The sequence below is a fragment of the Dasypus novemcinctus genome, chromosome 6 (genome assembly GCF_030445035.2).
Source record: "Dasypus novemcinctus isolate mDasNov1 chromosome 6, mDasNov1.1.hap2, whole genome shotgun sequence".
Taxonomy (NCBI): domain Eukaryota; kingdom Metazoa; phylum Chordata; class Mammalia; order Cingulata; family Dasypodidae; genus Dasypus; species Dasypus novemcinctus.
Window position 1 is genome coordinate 40,121,534 of NC_080678.1, and position 17,344 is coordinate 40,138,877.

General features: G+C 44.6%; 1 protein-coding gene across 2 annotated transcripts in view; it reads right to left on the bottom strand.

Moving 5' to 3' along the window:
• Window positions 1-17,344, bottom strand: part of CNNM1 (cyclin and CBS domain divalent metal cation transport mediator 1) — a 61,410-nt gene that overhangs the window by 8,706 nt on the left and 35,360 nt on the right. The window contains exons 7-8 of one of the 2 annotated variants that reach the window (XM_058298637.2): window positions 15,442-15,504; window positions 7,048-7,211 (exon numbers count right to left, since the gene is read on the bottom strand). In XM_058298637.2, the coding sequence (XP_058154620.1) occupies window positions 7,048-7,211; window positions 15,442-15,504 (227 nt within the window). The remainder of the gene's footprint in view (window positions 1-7,047; window positions 7,212-15,441; window positions 15,505-17,344) is intronic. The other variant, XM_058298638.2, reaches the window with a different exon arrangement.

Here is a 17,344-nt window from a genome sequence, read left to right on the forward strand (position 1 = left end):
CATATCACTGCCCGAATTTCAGTGGACAAGTATAGCTCTCTTGATAGTTTAAGTCAGTGGTTCTCAAACCTTGCAGTGCATCAGAATCCCTTGGAAGGCTTTTAAAAATACATACTGCTGGCTCCACTCCCAGACTTTCTGATTCTCTAGGTCTGGGAGTTTGTATTTCTAAAAAGCTCCCATGTCATGCTGATGCTGCTGGTTTGGAGACCACACTTTAAGAGCCATTGACTTCAACCCAATTAAAATCAGACACAGATCTTATTCAGGTTCTTGTTTTTGCTTTTTCCCTTTTAAGGACTTTAAAGCAGACCAGTAATAACTTGCTTTGATATATTTCAGGTCAAAACTGTATCTGTTCTATGCTTTGTGGCACAGAACCTCAGGGGTTCAGCTCAGCATTTGTCCAAGGCCTTCAATAGGTTCAATGTTCTTGCTGAGAAAACCTAATTTTGGCAGCTGCCTATTAGGAAGTGAGCTGACTTTACATCCGAATGAGGAGAAATATGAGGTTCCAAAATTTCTCTAAGAGATGTCAACTCTGAAACCTTATCTTTGGCCAATCACACAGAATCTCAAGCACGTATTGGGATTTCAACCACCAATGGACTGTGACATCACCTATGCTGATGGACCACGGACATTTAATGTAAGATAAAAAGTCAAAGTGGCATGCTAATTACTCATTCCTCCAGGGACAGTAGTTCTCAACCCTGGTAGCACATTTGAACCATCTGGGGAACTTGAAGCAATCCCAATGCCCAGGTCCCACCTTTGCGCAATTACACCTGAATCTTAAGATGGGGTTGAGACATCAGAAGTCTCAGTGCCCTAATAACTTCTTGTAGTGTTGGGTAGTCCAGGCAACTTCAAGGTTAAAAAGAAGCTGTCACATGGGCTGAACCTAGGTCATTATCGAAAACCCAATTTTCTAATGTACCCACAGGTTTTCTGAAGGTGAAGCTTTCCTTGGGTCTTGTAGTTTCTCTCAGCTAAATGACACTTGAGAAGCCCAACACAACAATTGGTGTTATTCTGTCTGGGATCTTTTAACTCATTAGTCTAGGTTTGGCTTATGGCCTAGTCAAATAAGGCCAAACGCCCTAGAAACATCTTAGTAATTATGGTGGAAAACACACTGGCTGATTCGAGATGATGGTTAAAATCCCAATGTTGCCATTTTCAAGCTGGGTGACCTTGGTCAAATCATTAACTTCTCTTAGCCTGTGAAAAAAACTCAGAAATAGTGAGAGAATGTGAGTAAATTTGCTCTACAGCTGTTAGGAATATTGTTGAAAACATGTCCACATCCATTTCTCACAATTTAGTTTAACAGTGGGCATACCTTTCAAAGAGAGGAGTCAAACTTGCCGTCTGATTTTGACTAAATTGCCCTTGGCACACTATGAGGCGGGGGTTGGGGGAGGTGCAATGTACCCTCTGCCCCCAGAACAAATGTGGCCAAAGATGCTCTGAAGGTAAAACTGGATCTTGAAAATAAAGCAAAAGAGAAAGCAGGGGAAGGGAGGAGATTCCCTGTAGGGATGATGGAGAAGAAAAGAGACAGTGAGTGAAGAGTGGAGGAAGAGGGAAAGAAGAGAGAAGGGGGTGTGATTCTGGTTTGACTTTGGATGGACTGGCTGGCTTAGGATTCCTGTTAGTTGGTAGATTGGCTGTGTGCCCCAAGCTAGAAACCTCTTAGGGGATAACTACTGTTGAAAAATTTTGTAGTTAGTTAGTTTCTGGAGTGGCTTTCAATTGTTTGCTGTAATCTCTCCTCCTTGTTCTCAAGAAACAGTGCTGTGCCCCTCCAGTTATCTGGAATCAAGGATCTAGGAACTCTAACCCTCTCCTTAACCACTGTTATAGAGGAAAAGATGAGCTGGGAACAAACCATTTCTTCTGGAAATGAAATCAAGTAAAACAAATAGGCTCCCTCAAGAGTACTTCATTCCCTATCATGGGAGACATTCACAAAGAAGTTAAACAACCACTTGTCTATGACACTAAAGAGATATGGGGCATTTCCGGGACTTGGAGTTGTCCTAAATGATATCGCAGGGACAGATGGTGGGCATTATATATTCTGCCATAACCCACTGAATGGACTGGGGGAGAGTGTAAACTACAATGTAAACTATAATCCATGCAGTGCAGCAGTGCTCCAAAATTTTTCACCAAATGCAATGAATGTGTCACAATGATGAAATAGGTTGTTGATGTGGGACGAGTGGGTTGGGGTGGGTGTGGGGTATATGGGAAACTCATATTTTTTAAGGTAACATTTTTTGTGATCTATGTATCTTTAAAAAAAAAAGACAATAAAAATGTAAAAAAAAAAGTATATTTGCTTTGATTAAAAAAAAAAGAGAGAGAGGATTCAGACAGATACATCCAGGATGTAGTATCAGTGGACAGAAGCACGACTCTGTGTATGTGTGTGTGTGTATGCATGCATGCACATGTGTGTGGTGGAGAGTGGTTGCCCAAATCCAGGGGTAGGGACAGAGTTGGGGGGGTTCTGCACTACTGGTGGGTGGGTAGGTGTATATAAGGAACAGTACCACCCAATGATGACCTTCTTTATGTATCTCACAGCTTGCTTTCACTCTGCTTCCTCTTTAAAAATATTTTTTTAAATCATAAACTAATGCTGTGTCACCATATTACCTTAAAAGAAACTGTTGACTAGGGAACCGGAAAATGTTTTCAGGAAATCAACCTCTGTCCTGCTTTCCCCTAGTTGCACTTATAGATTCAAGCATCATTTCTTGCCAGTTCCCTCCCCTTGCTCAACAACTTATGACAATTTCTTTCTACCTCATATGGTACTATCCTACAGAAACAGAATTGAGTCACAGAGGCAATATAAAAGTTTTTAGGAGTCGCATTAAAATATGTGAAAAGAAACAAGTGAAATTAATTTTAGTAATATATATAATTTTACCCAACATATCCAGATGACTTTCATTTTTAACATGGAACCAATATAAAATTATTAATGAGGCATTTTACATTCTTCATTTTTTTTTACTAAGTCTTTGAAACCTAAAGTGTATTTTACATTCCTAGCACATCTGCTTGGACTAGCCACTTTCCATGTGCTCACCAGCCTCAGGTAGATAGTGGCTAATGTACTGGGCAGTGCAGGTTTAGCAGATTAATGTAAACTGCTCTGCCCAGTTTTCATAATTTGGCCTCTGCTGGTCAACAGTGTTCACATTATTTGCCAGCATAGAACCACTGTTCCAGCCCAGCTCCTCTAGCCACAGTTCCCTGAATGCACTGTTCTGGGTGTTAATGGGTTTTCCCAGCACAGAATTCCCTAGTCTTACTCTTCCCCAGTTCTTAAAGGTCCAGTACATTCTCCAGCAGTATGGTGCTTGAAATAAGTACTACAAAATTATTAAATCAATTATATACTATCCTGCATGCGTCTCTGTTATTTATCTCATGTTTCCTCTCCCTCACTAGGTTTTTTTTTTTAGGAACTAAGGACTGAACTCAGAACCTCGTTATGTGGGAAGCTGGTGCTCAACCACTGAGTCCCATGAGCTTCCCTGAGTTGTTTTTTTTTTTCATTTGTTTTGCTTGTTGTTTTTATTTTTTCAGGAGGCACCTAAAACTGAACCCAGGACCCCCCATGTGGGAGGCAGGCACTCAACTGCTTGAGCCACATATGCTCCCCCTCACTAGGTTTTTTTTTTCTTAAAGATTTATTTTATTTATTCTCCCCTCCCCCCGCTTCCCTGCTCTCTGTGTCCATTTGCTGTGTGTTCTTCTGTGTCTGCTTGTATTCTCATTCGGCGGTTCTGGGAACTGATCCTGGGACCTTCTGAGTGGGAGAGAGGTGATTACTCTCTTGCGCCCCCTCACCTTCCTGGTCTGCTACGTCTTCTTATTTTCTCTCCTCTGTGTCCCTTGTTGCGTCATCTTGCCACACCAGCTTTCTGTGTTGGCCAGCACTCCTGGTTCCTGGATGGCATTCCCACACAGGGCGGCACTCCTGCGCGGGGTGGCATCCCTGCATGGGCTGGCACTCCTGCGCAGGACCACATTTCCTCATGGGCTGGTGCTCCGTGTGGGCCAGCTCGCCACGTGGCCAGCTTGCCCTCACCAGGAGGCCCTGGGCATCAAACCCTGGAGCTCCTATATGGTAGATGGGAGCCCAATTGGTTGAGCCATATCTGTTTCCCCCTCACTAGGTTTTAATCTACTTATAAGGCAGAGAATATCTTTTATATTTCTTTAGTATACTTGCTGGTTCCCAGAACCACTGTTAATGCTCAATGAATTCATATTGATTGGCTAATCAAGGGGACCAAACTACTGTTCAAAATACATATTTTTATTCTCTTGTCATAAGATACAACTATTTCTTAGCAATAACTTGACTTCAAATAATTTTCTCATGTTTTGGCCAGTTCGAAACTCAAGCATCCTCTAAATTACAAAGGAAATAGAGATCTGTTTATCTTGAAATCAACAAAAAGAAAGGGTATCCTTTTGGATGTTTGACTTAGCAGCCAAGGTGTCCAGAAGTTAACCTTTGGGCCAATGTGATGTCTTTTTTTGAGGAACTGCTTACAGTTTTAACTTTCATGCAGTTTATACAAAACACAATCATGCAATTTAGGGATTCTGCCACCAGATGGGATGGAGCATTTGGTCAAGGTTATTTAATCTGGATTGTAAGGATGTCACAGGGCATGTTCAAAAAAAATTCATAAGGATTCTTTGGTACTTTCATAATTTATTTTTAACTATTATTAATCATAGTTTCATTTACTTCCCAGATAATCACTTTAGGTGCACCTTTCTATCCCATTTTGTGGCTTACCTTGAAGTCAAATTACCCCTGGACTTAATTCTCAAGCTTCTGTCTGTTGGACATGACAAGTTTTTGCAAATTCTTCAGGTAGCCAGCCACAGGCACTTTGAAGTAGTCTCTGCTGACACTCCATCCTCATCTGACACCAGCCCTGGCTTTGCATATCACAGCTAGCACTCAGATCCTCGCACCACCAAGCCCTTTACTGCCTCTGTGGTCTCTGTCTTGAACTCTCCCACCTCCCCTTTCAGCCTGCTCGGATTACCCCTGCTAAAGCAGCTCCTTGCATCCCCTGCCCAGTCACTGATCGTTCCACCACCTGCTGATTTCCCTCATAGACTTATCATTAGCTGAAATTACCTGTTTATTTATGGGATTACTTGTTTATTATTTTTCTCCCCTACTAGCCTATAAGTTAGGAGAAAGGCAGAATAGATGGTGCCAAGCAGAGAGAGACATTCTGTAAATATTTGTTGAATGACTTATATGACAACTTTCAATTTCTTTTCCCAAAAACCATGTAACCAGTACTCCAAACCATATTGGAGTATCTTGCCTCCCAATTTTTCCTACCTCCACCCCCGAGGAAGGTTTGCATTAAAAATGAAAGGGCTTTGAGGCTGGAAGCAGCAGGGAGGAGAGTCATGGGCAGCAGTTTTCTCAAATTTAACTCATTGTCACATGATCTTGTTAAATGCCTGCAGCCCCATACACCCCTTTGAGTACTGTGTGGTTGGTTTCTAAAATCTTTTTCCTGGCTTCTTAAGCTCTGATTTCCTACAAGTCTCTTGAATGCGCAGTGATTTTAGGGTATGGAGTCTAGAGACAGAAAGACCCAGCTTTGAATCTTGGCTTGGCCACTTGCTAGCCCTGTGTCCTGGTGTATGCTCCTTACACCCCTCAAGCGTCAGCTTCTTCATCTATGAGCTGTGAATGACAGTCGTAACTACCTCGTAGGCACATGTGCCTCGTGAAGAGCGAAACCACAAACTGTACTTATCCATCCCACCCCCCCCAAGGTTCTGCCCCTCTCACTGGTAATGTTTTTTTTTTTTACTAAAAAATTTTTCCCCCGTGGTTACTTTTATCAAGTGATGTCAGTTTTAGCTCAGGGTGTCCTCGGAGTTCTGGAACACAGAAAGCCAGCCAGCAATAATAAAGTGTGTGTTCTGGACCGGCAATAGGCCTTTTCCCACCCTGGTGATTTCAGCACACTTCTCATGACCCAGCCTGCAACTGGCACAGCAGTTACCCCAGGACTTCACCGTTAGACTGGAATAAGGGGGCGCGGGGGCGGGTGCAGAGCTCAGGCCAGAGTGTTAGTGGTTTATGGAATGACAGGAAATAAATAAAGTAAAACCTATCAAGGCAAGAGAAAGGGAAAAATGTAAATGGTCTCTGTGCAACACTAACCCCAGCGAAGAAACAGCTCCCCTCCTGATCATTTCAAAGGCAGTGAACGTAACTGGCAAAGTGGTTCTGTTCAAATAGCTCAGTTACCTTAACAGGGTGTTGATGGTTATTACAAAGGATTTCCAGTTAACATACAGGCCAAATTGCGTTTGTTCTTTTTTTTCCTATCTGGTTGCGCCATTGTCTTTTCGGTGCGTGGCTTCACTGCACCACGCAGTGGGGGGCCTTGCGCCTCACTGTGCAGGTCTGGGATGCCTTTTTCTTTTTCTTTTCTTTTTTTGCCAGGTGGTCCCAGGGATCAAACGCGGGTCCTCCATATGGTAAACAGGAGCTCAACTGCTTGAGCCACAGCCGGTTCCCCCAAAGTGCATTTTAAACTTTCACTTTTAGGGTGTAAGAGTAAACCATCATACATAAAATCATAGCATGGTTTCTTCTCTATATTTGGTTTATAAATCAGCTGAAAATTTATCTTGAAAGGATTCAACAGAATCAACCCCAGTGCTAATGGTGAGGGATCCAAGGAAACAGGCCTACCAGCTACTAGTCTCTGGCAAGCTAGTTTCCCGTTGTTTTGTGCCCCAGTTTCCCTGCACCAAAAAATGGGGATCAGGCGACCCTCAAAAGAATGGTGATGAACAGTAGGAAAGCTTACGGGGCCAAGCCAGAGGATGAGTATCACCGGGTATTATCATGGAACACGGAGGAGGAGAAGCACATGCTGCCTAGGGGTGGGGGTCTTTTCCCCTGGCCCCCTGCCATTGCACCCGCTGGGGAGGAGGAGCCACCCTCCAGGGAGTTACCTTCACAAACTGCACGTCGCTGAGGATGTGGACCGAGTAGTCGGGGGTGTAGAGGTTGTTGCTGCCGCTGCACAGCTGGGTGTTGCTGCCCCCAAAGTCGCTGCGCTCTCGGTTTGGAGACTCTGAGCGATTCAACCCACTGCAGCGAGAGGGAGACCTGTTCACTGCAGATGGTGAGGGAGGAGCAGGAGAGGAGAGGGGGGAAAGGGCAAGGAGGAGTGGGCAGGAGGAAGGTGACAGGAATGGAGCAAGGGAGAGAGGGAGAGAAAGGCGCTGTTTACTGCGGTCCTGCTGGCCTTCCGGGCCACGTTAGCGCTGGGCGGTGGAGGCAGGTCCACCGTGCCGCCGGATCCCCGGAAGGAGAGGAGCTGGCTTTGTGGCGCTTTATTCCTAAGAGGAGTGAACCCCTAAGAAACTCGCCACTGCCTTTTCTCAGGCTCCTTCCATTCCCACTCGTTCCTCCTGAGGAGCTGGGCCTGCCTTTCCCCGAGATGGGGTGCAGGGGTGGCCCTCCGCTTTTCTTGGCTCTTGTCTTCAGTTTAGGGGCAGGAGGGCACCCGCACGAGATGAAGATGGTCTGTTAGTGTGGTTGCTACCCCAGACCACGAGGCCCTTGACCACGGTGAGCAATCTATAAAAACTCTGCTCACGAACCTTATTTTAGGAAGGCCAAGCCCTCAGGCGCCCCTCAGAACCACCAGTCACAGCAAGGATAACCAGTTCTCACCGTGGCCACACGTTTCCACGCAGGATAACCTGGGCCTGCCCTGCTGTTTGTGGATGCCAGGGCAAGGGTGCAAACGGGGGCTCACAAACCACACGGATAAATACTTTAAAGTTATAAGTCTGTCAAGAATGACGATAGAACATATTTTAACAGATGTACATCCATAATAACCTGGAAGGCCAGGCTTGACTCAGACTCCTTTGAGTTCTGAGCCAGAAAATGTGGCCGTGTGGGAAGAGCCAGTCGCTGGTCCCAGGGCCCTGCTGGTCCCCTGGCCCCACCAGCATCTGGGTGGGAATTCTGGGGTTCCAGGTGTGTGAAATGTGGTACACAGGCTCTGGATGAGTACATCCCTTGGCCCTGCTGACTCCCCGTGACCCATGAAGAGAGCATGACTGAGGAGGGCCAACGTGGGGACGGCTGAAGTGCGGGCCCAGGGTAGGGCTCCCCCTAGCTTAGGCCTAAGTCGGGGATGGGAATAACCCACAGGCCTTCTGCCCAAGGCCTCCTACGTGTTTGGTGCCAGGTTCTTTTTACATTTCCACTTAATGTAAATAACACTTGTTAGGAAAGTTCAATCAAGACCATTCAAACGGACTATATGAAGTACTCTTCCAAGGACCATGGAAGAGAGAGTTCTGCAGGTGATTCCAGCATTATCTCAACTGCGGGCTAACCCAAAGTGGGACTGCAAAGCCTCCCTATCCCTCTGCTTTCCAACTAATCCCACCCTGCATTTTGTCCCAAAAAGGGCAACAGGATGCTGTCAGCCTGTCAGAACACAGATTTAGTGCAGGTAATTCAAATAAAGGATGAGATTCTTCATAGATCCCGAGCCTTGTTCCTTCCAGGTAGAACCTTTGGGATTTCTGTCTTGATGTAATGCTGCCATCCATCAGAATATTTGATTAGCATCTATTTAGAGCAAGGAGGCTCTGAGGGCTGAGGATCTGTTTAGCTGACAAGCTGTTATTGTAGTTTAGCACACTATGCAGCAGAAAGATTAAAATGACAATAGGTGAAATCAATTATTTCTCACTAGGACCATAATAATCACTGCCTTGATATGATTAAAGAACCAGGGATTCCACTTCTAGTCTCCTTTTCATACACCATTGCCTAAACCACAGGCCTGGGAGTTTGCTCTTGACTCCTGCCCCACGTCAAGTTCTGCTGTCACCACCTCCAACAGAGTAAACCTGCCTGCTTCTGTCTCCATCCAGCCTGAGCTACCATCACTCCACCTGGACAACAGAAATAATCCAGTCTTTCCACTCCCACTCTTGGCCTTTATGATTTGTTTTCACCCCAGCTCTCAGAATCACATTTTAAAAAGACAAATCAGCTTCCTATTGTATTTTAATAAAATCCAAACTCCTTGTTGTGGCCTCTAAAGCCCCATGTCACCTGGGCCCTGCCTTCCTCTCTGGCTTCATCTTGGGCCCCACATTCCCCTCACCCGCTTTGCTCTAGCCCACTGGTCTACCTGGGGATCCTCAATCATGCAAGCTTCTTCCACGTCAGGAGATGCCCACCTGCCCCCACCCACAGCCCCCTGTTCCTAGCACAGGGCCCACCTGCAGGGTGACCAAGGACTGAGAGGGGCAGTGACAGAGTTAGGGACAAGAGAGCCAAACAGCAGGGTGATTGCAAACAGTAGTAGTGTTGGGGAGGAAAATGTGCATGTCAAGTATTATCTTTATGTCCTTGAAAACAAACTGACAGGTAAAATGAGCTTGACTAGACGAGTTTTGGCCATACTAGGGTGGTGGTGGCTAGTTGGTGGTCCTGGGGGCTGGCTGTTGTGGAAAGATGGGCAGGGGCAGTTACTCATGCAGGAGAGCCGCTTCTTTGGCCTGTGAGTAGAATCTTTGTGGCCTTGACCTCAGTTCAGCTGGGGGAGCATAACCAAGGAGAGCATGGGCAGGGCCTGTGGGTTCAGTTTCCCTGAGAAATAACCCCTGCTCCATGTTAATCCTCCACTTTGTGCTTCACAGGACACACCTGATATTCCACATCCTGGTCCCTTTATGTCACAATTCAAGACACATTCAGGGAGGATGACAGGGAAACAGAGTCCAGTGTTATCTACAAAATCCTGTCCATCCACTGAGGCTTCTACCAGATCACTTCCACTCCATATTGGAAACAGAGGCGATGACTACATTTCTGAGCCCCCTCACTCCCCCAAGCTTTCATCTTCTCATTGGTATGCGGGCAGGAATGGTACACTGCTGTTACTCACAGGGACTCATGTCAGACCCAGCTATACTATTGTTGTGCAGGGAGGAGAAAAAATTTTTTTAAGTAAAAACAACTCCATTTAAGGTTTATTTTAAATATCCCAAAGGATTCCCAAGACCAAAAGATACAACTGTTTTACAAAGGTCAGGTCTATAAAAGCCATTTTTAAAAGAAAAGAAACCCTCATTTTGTGACAGAAAGTCCCAGTTCATCTGAGGGTTCTGCAAGATCAATATTTTCAACTTCCCAGAGCCTGCCTGACATTCCTCAATAGGTAGGATGCGATGACTTGGCATTTTGGTAATTGTGCACATTCACTCAGAGGTTTATAAGCAAGGGAAATGGAAACGCTTTTAATTTAAAAAGAGAAGAAATCAGTAACAGATGAGTGTCACAGCAGCATGGCAAACTAGTTCAAGTTGTATAATTCCCCTTGGCATTTCCTAAGAGCACAGAGGCATAGCTTGGGGAAGCAGAGTGAGGAGGAAAATCATAAGGATAGTTAGTGGAAGAAGGTCTGAGCAGGACATGAATAAATCAGCGATGTGGGAGAATGGCCACAGTACCTGCCAATGAGAGCTAGGCCAAGCGGCCAACATATCCCTCAGCCCCTCCTGCCCTTCCATCATGCCCTCCTACACTGGTAAGACTGGGTAAGCAGGAGCAGGGCTCTTTGCCTATGGATCCCCAAGGGCTATGGGGAAGTGTGGTAGACATCATTCCTGCAGCCACTGCATGGTCAGTGTGCAAGAGATATGTGTCCTAGTTGGCAACTTGGAATTACTAAGGTTAAAGTGGAGGAGACACTGGGGTTGAACTGGGGTGCAGGGAAGGGTGTAGAAGGGGATTTTATACTGCATTTGGGGATGGATGGCATCTTCTCTCACTCAGCATTAATAGGCAGGGCCCCTAAAACCTACACACAACTATGGGGTGACAACTCGTCACCCCTGGATCCAGGTACCCTTCACAACTCTATCCTGGGAACAGAAGCCAAGGCACAGAAGTAGGTTGCTGCACCCCCTTTCTCAGTATGGGGCTAAAGTGGAGTTCAGTGGCTACTTGCCTACATCTTTAGGAGCATCATGAGGGTTGAGGGGGAACATCCCACTTTGGGCATGGTCATTTGCCATGAGCCAACTGTGTTCTTCAAATTGGATGGGGAAGTTTAGTTACATTGGCTTGTAAGACTACAAATTGGGATTATTAAAATTCACTATTCTGGGGTAATATTCAACATCAGACAATCAAATGCCAAAAGCTCTCTGTCAAAGTTCTGGAAGCTGCAGTGTGAACTCTGCAAGTCAGCCCAAGTTAGGATTCCAGATGAGCTTGCTCATGTTACACGCAGCTTTAACAGTTCCCAAATGTTTACTACATAAGAGCCAACTCATAGGAATATTTCTACTTACCACATTTCGCAAAGTTTTAAAAAGATTAGTTTAGGGAGTCCCTGTATATTCTGGAAGAAAACTCTATCATCACTGATCTCAAAGCACATTACAGATGGACAATCTGCATTGAAAAAGAACTTTTGGTTCTGTAGCTTCTCTATCTGTGTTTTTGTGGATTTATAAAGGTTGTCCATGGGTCACCCAAAATTATATCTGCTGTCAGGAGAAGAATGAAGGACTGGATGGGGAGAGGGGCTATGATAACCATAGTGGGCCTATGTACTTCCAGTGGGCTGGACAGCCTTTCCTTTAAATGGAAGCTCCCACGATGTTGTCTAATGACGCCACACCCTGGAGAGAATCCACAAACCACTCTGCCCTCCTATTTCAAACTAAGACTGAAATAGAAAGAAAGTCCCTATGGATAATGATGGCAATATTTGGGGCAGGGATTGCTGGCCTCAATCCAGTATGAGCATCATATTCATTATTCATTAAATGCAAATAAACCACAGCCTTCCAGAAGGGGCTCTTAAGGGGGATCTAAGAGCCTCATCCCTTTACCTGCTTACTACACTGTGACATTGACTCCATGGCTTCATTTCTCAGAGCCTGTTTCCTTATCTTTTGTTTGCTAACAACAACTCCCTGCCTATTTCATAAGATGATTGTGGGGATCAAGTAAAACAATGACAGCGTTCTTTGTACACTTAAATTCCTGTAACGTAAAATGTAAATTAATATATCTCAATCATGAATCAAGAATGGGTCCAGAGGGTGCCTAGAATTTCTTTCCAAGCCCCCCTGACTCTGAGCCTGCTTCTTACAGTGATTTGGAATAGAAGCAAGCGTGCCAGTGGTAGCACTGTGGCTGGGAAGGCTTGGTGGCTGGCTACAGATAGAGACCCAGTGAAAGAAGGAGAGGAGGAACGAGCAGAAGGAACCTGCGCCACCCCCCGACCTCTTCGCCTCTCCACCTCTTGTTTTCTCCTACTACGCCCACCATTTCTCCACCCTGAGAGTTAAACCAAGGGTGAGAAAAAGGCAGCCTTGCTCTCACCTGTTTCCTGTTGGGTTGAGTACCTATGGCTGAAAAAAAAAAAGTAGGGATGGTTGAAAGAGCACTCAGGGACATTATGAGAAACGAAATGAGACAGACACAAAAGGACAGAGAGTGTATGAGTTCACTTGGGGGATTACATAGTCTAGGTAAATTCGTAGAGACAAAATTAATTAGAAGGGTTGGGGGAGGAGGTGGGAGGGAATAGGAGTTATTTGCTTAATGAGAGAGATTTTCTATTTGGGGTGATAAAAAAGTTTTGGAAATGGTATTGGTGATGGCTGTACAACCTTGTGAATGTAATCAACGCCACTGAATTGTGCCCTTAAAAATGGTTAAAATGACAAAATTTTATGTTTTATATATATTTTACCGTAATAAATTTAAAAAAAAAATAAGAAAAAAGAGCATGCGGGCGCGCCTACGGAATATGAATGTGTTCATCTCATCATAGGGTGTTATCTCAGTGGGCAGAGACCCACACAGTAAACAAGAAAATATAAATTTCCATCCTGGGGAGTCCTCCTATGTTCTCAAATAGAGGGTTACAAAGGCAGTGCCTAATGAAAGAAAACAGACCAGTATGTCAAGCCCTCAATATTAAGGCAGGGCAGAAAAGCCCAGGAAATTAGCACCCCATCAGGGGGTTTTACCTTGGAATATCTGATAACCTATTTCCCCAATGTAACAGAGTTAGACTTATTTATAATTTTCCTAAACATGGTTCTTCTCCCCCTTTTATTTGAAACATAATTAGCACTATACCAGAGACTTAAATCTTTGGTCTGTTCATATGCTGGTTAAGGCTTGAATCTCAGCAGAGTTGCATCCCACATCTAATCTCCAGTTCATCGGACTCCCTCAGAACAACTAACAAAATGATGATGGACAACGTCCATCCCCAAAAGCAGAGAGTATCTACAACTACAAGCAAGAAAGTTCCATCCATCTGCTCCGTGTGATCTAAGCCCCTCTCAATCTGAAGCAGAGGAGGCATGGTGCACCATTCCCAAATCCCCAAGACTGAGGAATGAACAAACATAGGAGGGGAATGCAACTATGGACCAAAGATTTATTATTCTAGTAGTAGAAGAAGATGTAACATTGATATAAAGACAGTGGTTATCAGAAGTTCTGAGGGGAGGGGGAGAGAAGAATAGGTAGAGCATAGGGCATTGGAATTGTTCTGCATGACATTGCGTTGATGGATACAGGCCATTATGCTCCATTTGTCAAAACTTATAAAATTGTGTGGTGTTAAGTGTAAACCATAATGTAAACTATAGACTATGGTTAGTAGCAATGCTTCAGTATGTGTTGATCAACTGTAACATATGAACCACACTAATGAAAGATGTTAATGGGGGAAAATGTGAGAGGGGGAGGGGATGGGGTTTTTGGGAATCCCTTATATTTTTGATGTACCTTTTATGTAACTGAAAACTTATTTAGAAATAAAAATTTTTAAAAAGCATGCAGGGTCATCCGGGCCCAACAGAGTTGGATCTGAAGTCCCAGCAGGAGAGATGGCATAGCAGGTCCCTGTTTAACACTGAGCTACCATGAAGTTCCTCATAATCAATCCGGAAGAGCCAGAATCAGCCTTCCTTTACCTGGGATAGTATAATTAACTAGGTTGTCTGGATTAAAATCTCTCCTTGATCCTTTTGGTTGGAAATCTTTTTAAAATGTGTACTTTCCCTTTCTGCCCAAGCTTTCTAGTACATTCTTGGCATTTACTAAGACTCACATGTGAAGACTTTGAAGGCCCATGATGTGGAAATTACTAATTCTTTTGGCACATAAAAGCAGACAATTTAGGCAGTGTGAGCACCAGATTGGCGTCTCTCATTTCCTGTACTGTTCTGTAGTCCTGATGAAGGCATGGGTGCTCACGTAGTGAGAAAACCTTTTTTTCTTGGTGAAAATCACCATCAAGCAAGAGAGCAAACTTTGGTGAAAGGTAAGAAGGTGGTGAACTTATCTTGTGATTTGGGAAAAAATAGAAGCCAGCATATAAGTATTTCTGAATTTGCAAATATGAGGGTTTGAGGTCTCAGGGTATAGCCCTATTGAAAGTTGAGAGTCCACTGTACAGACAGGGAAACATTAACTGGATTCTTGATGACCAAGAATATGGCAGAGCCAACAAGCATTACCCTAGCTTTGGGATAAGGGATTCAGATATGGAGGGTATAAGAAATCAGACTGTGTTCTAACTGCAGGGCAATATCAAAACTAAATCTCCGGGACCTGTTTGTTCATTACTTGCCTCATGAGCCTGAAGGATCTACCTCTATAGATGAAAACTATATAAACAGTCAATTGATTGCTCAGATTTATTACATACTATTTGGCCATTGAGTTTCTGTGTAGCTCTATCAGTAACTGCTTTACCTGATTAAAAAGAAACCCAATAACTTTAATTTAGTTAACAAGCGAAATGAAATCTAATGAAAAGCTGCTTGGAAATTTTTATATCCTTTTGTATGAGCAGGACCAGAGAGAATAAAATAATCATATAGAACATGACTAGGAAGGTGAGGATGGATTAATAGCTAGCTAAAGGCAGAGACCAGATAGGAGGAAAAGTGGATGAAATCGGTAGGAATAAACTCTGGCATTGACTGTTTCTTCCTATTTGTCTCCTGCTGCACCTAGTATCCCTCCACTCTGCAGCCAGATATATGATAAGGAAGAACTCACAGCCATCCCTAAACCCCGCCATTTCTCCACATATACACAGATATATCCCTGGGAGCTAATTTCACAAATGATGTCACTGAACCAGCAATACCTGGGCTGTGTGTGCAAATGAATGTTATTTGTGCAGATTGCTGTTCCTTAGTTGTGGGAGAGCCTGTTGGGAGAGACTGGTCCTCCTGCAGGACAGTGACAAAAACCATTGGCTCTACAGAGTGCAAACCCCACTGGCTCTACAGAGACCCGAAATACCCATGCATGATTACCTGGGGAGCCTGCCAGAGAGTCCCCTCTGCTGAAGGCGAAGGTACGAGATACAGAGACAGGCACTAAAGAGTCAGGGGCCAAGCGTTTGTGAGATGCGAAGGGAAAGATAAACAGAAAAGGAGAAAGACAAAGAGCAAAGTAGGTGAGACAGTCTGTTCCTGAATCTTCACAACATCACATTTCTATGTAAAAAGGAATCTTGCCTCTGAAAACATGCAAATCACATCGTCTTGCAAAGTTACTCTCCAGAGACACAGGGAAATAAAATGAACTTTTCTAAAGATCTTCTGAAAAGATGCACAATAATCTAAGAGGGAATCCAAGACACCAGAGAGAACAGGTATGCCCCACTGGGGAGTGAGTGGGCAGGATCCCCTCTGAGGTGCCTCATCTGAGCCAGCACACACGCTGGCAGCCCAGCACTGCATTCCTGCCAGGTTCTCCCAGCTGCCACACGTCTCCTGCTCACCCATGGGAAGACACCTCTAGAGGCACTCAGAATCCTAATGCAAAGTGCATGCTCCCACCTCCAACTCCCAGGAGCTCCCTGGTGGTCACAGTGCTGGTGAGCAACTGGGCATTGCTAGGGGCTTTGGACAAGGGAAGATCAGCATGTCTAGCAATTTTCGTGTGACTCAACTTGATTAATTAAATCATCGTCGCTTCTTAGCAAGGTCAAGTGTTCCAAAGCACCTCTCTGCCTGCCTCTCAGGTGGGACCTGGGTGGAGTGAAGTGTGTAGAAACACCCCAGTCTTTCCCCCATCTTGACCCTGATCAAGTGGTTTTTCTGGACAAGAATTTATCCTCTTTCCTCCTCTCTGATCATTCCCAGAGCTTTTTCGAGAAGCTAAATGAGGTTAAGCTTATAGGTGGTGGCAGCTCCTGTAGTCTTCTTTGTTGCACCAAATGGTTTTATCTTGAAGTTACCCACAAAAGCAGGAGATGGAAAGGGAAAGGTTTATACTTACCTGAAAAGAATTTACTCTGACTTGAGTCGTTAAAGATATTGGAATGAACCCCTAACATTGCAGAATACACTGGAGTAAGAAACCCCATAGTCTCAAGATGAATCACAGTTGTTCCTGGGCTGCAGAATACACTGCCAAATGGAGAGGAGACCTGTTCTCTCCCTGCCTGACACCACACACCCTTGTGTGCATCTGTTCCTCCAGGGTGTTAGGCCACCCTGGTCCTCCTGGGTTCCCTGGCAACCAAATCCAGGATGAAGGAGGCAGTACTGACTCTGTTCCCTTCACCCTGCACAGGAAAACCAGAGCCACTTACTTGTAACCTCAAGTCCAACTCTGAGGCATAGGTCACAGGGCAAGTGTTCTGGCAAACTTGTCATCTCATTTCTCACCTTCAAAGCCTGATAAAGTTGCAGCCTGGCTTCAAGGACAGGAGTGGCTTGCTAGACCAAAACACCACAAGAGTTCACTGCCTCATGGCTCAGCCTTATGCACTCCCTTGACCTACAACCCCAGGTTCTAGACAGCAAAAGTCTCTGGATAGCTAGACCTGGGCTGAGTGTCCCCTTGGGACAACTGTGGTGTGGCCAACCTTTGCAGTTATTTCATACTTCCCTCCATTATAAAGGAAGCGCTTGGAGTGAGATGGAAAAGCTCTCTTTACCTCTTTTGGCTATCTAGATTTCTTTTTCTTGCTAAAGATTTTTAAGGATGCTCAGAAGAATGGGGAGCAAAAGTGAGTTTAAAGCTTTCTTCTAGTTAACCAGTTTTGAAAGAGAGGTGGGTGTTTCAAGTTTATTCCTATCTCATTGATGAAATGGAAAGATTTTGATAAAAAATATATAGAAACAGTAAGGGAATAAAGGAGGAAAACAGAAATCAGACACCATCTTCCTCCTTTTTTTTCCCCCTCAAGAATGAACATCATCTAAA